This window comes from Quercus lobata, chromosome 10 (assembly GCF_001633185.2).
Source record: "Quercus lobata isolate SW786 chromosome 10, ValleyOak3.0 Primary Assembly, whole genome shotgun sequence".
Classification (NCBI taxonomy): domain Eukaryota; kingdom Viridiplantae; phylum Streptophyta; class Magnoliopsida; order Fagales; family Fagaceae; genus Quercus; species Quercus lobata.
In genome coordinates, this window is record NC_044913.1 from 21,132,540 (window position 1) to 21,136,307 (window position 3,768).

At 45.9% G+C, this 3,768-nt stretch overlaps 1 protein-coding gene across 1 annotated transcript; it reads right to left on the reverse strand.

The window, feature by feature from the left end:
- Positions 1-206: 206 nt before the first annotated feature.
- On the reverse strand, positions 207-692 carry LOC115964491 (uncharacterized protein YpeP-like). Its single transcript, XM_031083789.1, has one exon. The coding sequence runs from the start codon at positions 690-692 to the stop codon at positions 207-209; it is 486 nt and encodes a 161-aa protein (XP_030939649.1).
- Between the last annotated feature and the right edge of the window lie 3,076 nt (positions 693-3,768).

Sequence of the window (3,768 nt, forward strand, 5' to 3'; positions counted from 1 at the left end):
TCTCTCATGACGTACTCTACCTCCTCGGGTACTAAGCATCTCAGGTAAAGGTGGGAGAAACCTTTTTTGTGCAAAACGTCATTCATGAGAACAAATCGCGAGGCTTGAACCTTTAGCTTCCTTGCTTCATCCTTCGCATCCGGCAACATACCATTCTTCAGGTAGGAAATTAATGCCGTGGTCCAGTTGATTTTAGAATCTATCTCCTACACATTTGTACCATCGTTTATGAGTGACGAGGTTTGGACGAAAGATAATATTTGACTTGGGGCAACCATGCGTTCTGCTGAGGCAGCCTTAGCAAGTCGATCGACGCATTCGTTCTCCTCCCTTGGGATTTGGATGAACTTGATTTGGAGACTGCCAATTCGACCCTTCACCTTATCAAGGTATTTTTTCATTCTTTCATTCTTGCATTCGTAGCTACCATTGACTTGACCGGTTATGACTTGGGAGTCGCAGTGGATGGTCATGTTCTTAGCCCCTGCTACTCTTGCGAGGTCTAGCCCTGCTATTAAAGCTTCGTATTCCGCTTCATTGTTGGAAGTTGAAAACTTGAGTTGGATCATGCACTCAATCCTATTTACCTCTGGAGAGATGAGTACTACACCGGCTCCTCCTGCCTGCTTATTGGAAGACCCATCCGTGTAAATGTTCCAATGCAGAATCTCTTCTGCCCCCTGGCCATCCATTTGAGTGAATTCGACGATGAAGTCAGCTAAGACCTGTCCCTTTATAGCTGTTCGCGGTTAGTACTGTACGTCAAATTCACTTAACTCAATTGCCCATAAAGCCATTCGTCCTGCTGCCTCGAGGCTGCTCATGGCTCTTCTCAAAGGTTTATCCATTAAGACCACAATGGTATGTGCTTGGAAGTATGGCTTGAGTTTTTGTGCTGCAGTTATCAGTGCAAATGCCAGTTTCTCTATCTGGGGGTACCTTTCTTCTGCTTCACAGAACGCTCAGCTTGTAAAGTAAACGAGTCTCTATGATTTATCTTCCTCCCTCACCAAAGCTGCACTGACAGCAGTTTGCAAGACAACTAAATATAGGTAGAGTTCTTCCTCTAGCCTTGATGGGCTAAGCAATGGGGGAGATGAAAGATACACTTTTAGTTTTTCAAACGCCTGCTGGCATTTTTCCGTCCACTCAAACGATTTCTTCAATATGCGGAAGAAGGGAAGGCACTTGTCCGTTGCCCTTGAGACGAACCTGTTTAGCGCAGCTATCTTGCCGTTCAAGCTTTGCTCCTCCTTGACCATCTTTGGTGGGGCTAGCTCCATTATAGCCCGTACTTTCTCCAGATTGACCTTTATGCCTCTTTGAGACACCATGAATCCCAGGAATTTTCCCGCGGTAACCTTGAATGCACACTTACTTGGATTTAACTTCATGTTGTACGTTCGAAGGGTGTCGAAAGTCTCTCGAAGGTCGCTCAAGTGATCGTCTTCTCGTACACTTTTCACCAGCATGTCGTCTACATAGACTTGTACATTCGTTCCAATCTGGTGTGCGAACATCTTGTTCATCAGTCTCTGGTACGTCACCCCTACATTTTTGAGTTCGAATGGCATTACTTTGTAGCAGAAAAGTCCTTGGCTGGTGACAAAGGAAGTTTTTTCTTGATTAGCTTCTGCCATTTTGATCTGGTTGTAGCCTGAAAAAGCATCCATGAAGTTGAGAAGTTGGTGCCTCGCGGTTGAGTCTACTAAGGTATCTATCCACTGGAGTGGATAACTATCCTTGGGGCAGGCCCTATTGAGATTCGTGAAATCAACACACATCCTCCACTTTTGATTGGTCTTTTTGACCATGACCACATTTGCCAACCAATCGAGGTAGTACACCTCCTGAATGAAATCTGCGTCCAGCAACTTTTGAACTTCTTCAGTTATTGCTCTGTCTCTTTCCTGAGCGAACACACGCTTTTTCTATCGAATGGGAGGTGATGAGGGTGACACATTCAACCTGTGAACTATGATTGAAGGGTCAATCCCTGGTATGTCCTTGTGACTCCAAGCGAACACATCTTGGTTTTCTTTTAGAAACGTCGTGAGTGCCTATCGTACTGTCTGACTAGACGACATTCCCATTCTAGTTGTCCTTTCGGGCCTTGACTCATTGAGGGTCACTTCTTCTAGTTCTTCAACCGACTTCACTATTGCTCGTTGTTCCTCTATGCACATTGTTTGCTGGTGATCATTCATCTCCAGCATGGCTATGTAGCATTCGCGTGCAACCACCTGATTCCCCCGTAGCTCTCCTACTCCATATTCCGTAGGGAATTTCATCATCAAATGGTAGGTTGAAGTCACAACCTTCCATGAATTGAGAGTTGGTCATCCGAGAATGGCATTGTAAGCAAACGAGCAGCCAACCACGAGGAATGTCACATCCTTAGTGATCTGCTGGAGGTAATCGCCTACTATTACTGACAATGTTATGGTGCCTAGGGGAAACACCCTTGTCCCTCCAAAACCTATGAGGGGAGCATTTGTCAGGACCAGTTCTCTATCAATCCTTATCTGTTGGAATGCCGGGTAATATTGAATGTCCGCCAAGCTACCATTGTCAACCAGAACTCGGTGCATGTTGTAATCTCCTACTTGTAGGCTGACAACGAGTGCATCGTCATGCGGGTGGTGAAGTCTTCGAGCATTTTCTTCGAAGAATCCAATGACAGGGTTGTCTATTCGTGCCATCTTAGGTACAGACCCTCCAAGTTGGATATTCTGGACCATCCTGAGGTAGGTCTTACAAGCCTTTTTGGACGACCCAGTGGTCGTTGTGCCCCCTACGATCATTCTTATATCTCCGATGGGTGGTCTAGGACATTCATTCTCTCGTTGTGGGGCTTGCTTCTATGGTGGATCCGTCATTTCCTTACTAACGAACCTCTGCAGTTTCCTTTGTCTTATAAGAGCTTCTATTTGTTGCTTCAAATCGCAGCAGTTGGCTGTGTCGTGGCTATGATCACGGTGGAAATGGCAGTACTTATCCCTTGACCTCTTATTGGGATCTCCCTTCAGCTTGCCGGGAAATGTCAGAGTTCCTTTGTCTTTTATCTGCATCAAGACTTGGTCTATCGGGGCCGCCAGGGGTGTGAAACTTGCGAATTTCCTAGTAAGGGGTCTGGAGCGTTGGTCTTTTCTCCATTCTTCAGTCTTAGCCATCTTTCGCTCCCTATTCTGCTAAGCGTCCTCCTGTCTTTCCCCCTTTCTAGGCTTTTCTTCTCGGGCCAATAACGCATCCTTCGCATTCATATATTTGGTAGCCCTATAGAGCACATCCGAAATGGTTTTTGAATCGTTCTTATATAGAGAAAATAAGAATTTTCCCTTCTGTAGGCCATTAGTGAATGCTGCTACGAGTATTTTGTCATCCGCTTTATCAATTAAGAGGGCCTCCTTGTAAAAACGAGTTATGTAGGACCTCAGCGTCTCATCCTCCGCTACTTAATTTTCATCAGGCATGCAGTAGATTTCTTATACCTGTGTCTCCTGATGAAGTGCAAGACGAATTGGGTGCTTAGCTATTTGAAGGAACTAATGGAGTTGGGTGTCAGCCTGCTGAACCAGATCCTTGCGGGGCCCTTCAGTGTGGTGGGGAAGGCTCTGCATATGATCTCGTCTAGTACCCCCTGAAGGTGCATCAGGGTCTTGAAAGACTCCCAGTGGTCCAGCGGGTCCTTGTTTCCATCGCAATTTTCCACCTGCGGCATAAGAAACTTCGGTGGAAGGGGGAAAGAAGTGACGGGTGTTATGAATG

Bases quoted from the DNA above. Each gene is read 5' to 3' on its own strand.
- LOC115964491 (XM_031083789.1), bottom strand. From the start codon at position 692: ATGGATGGCCAGGGGGCAGAAGAGATTCTGCATTGGAACATTTACACG.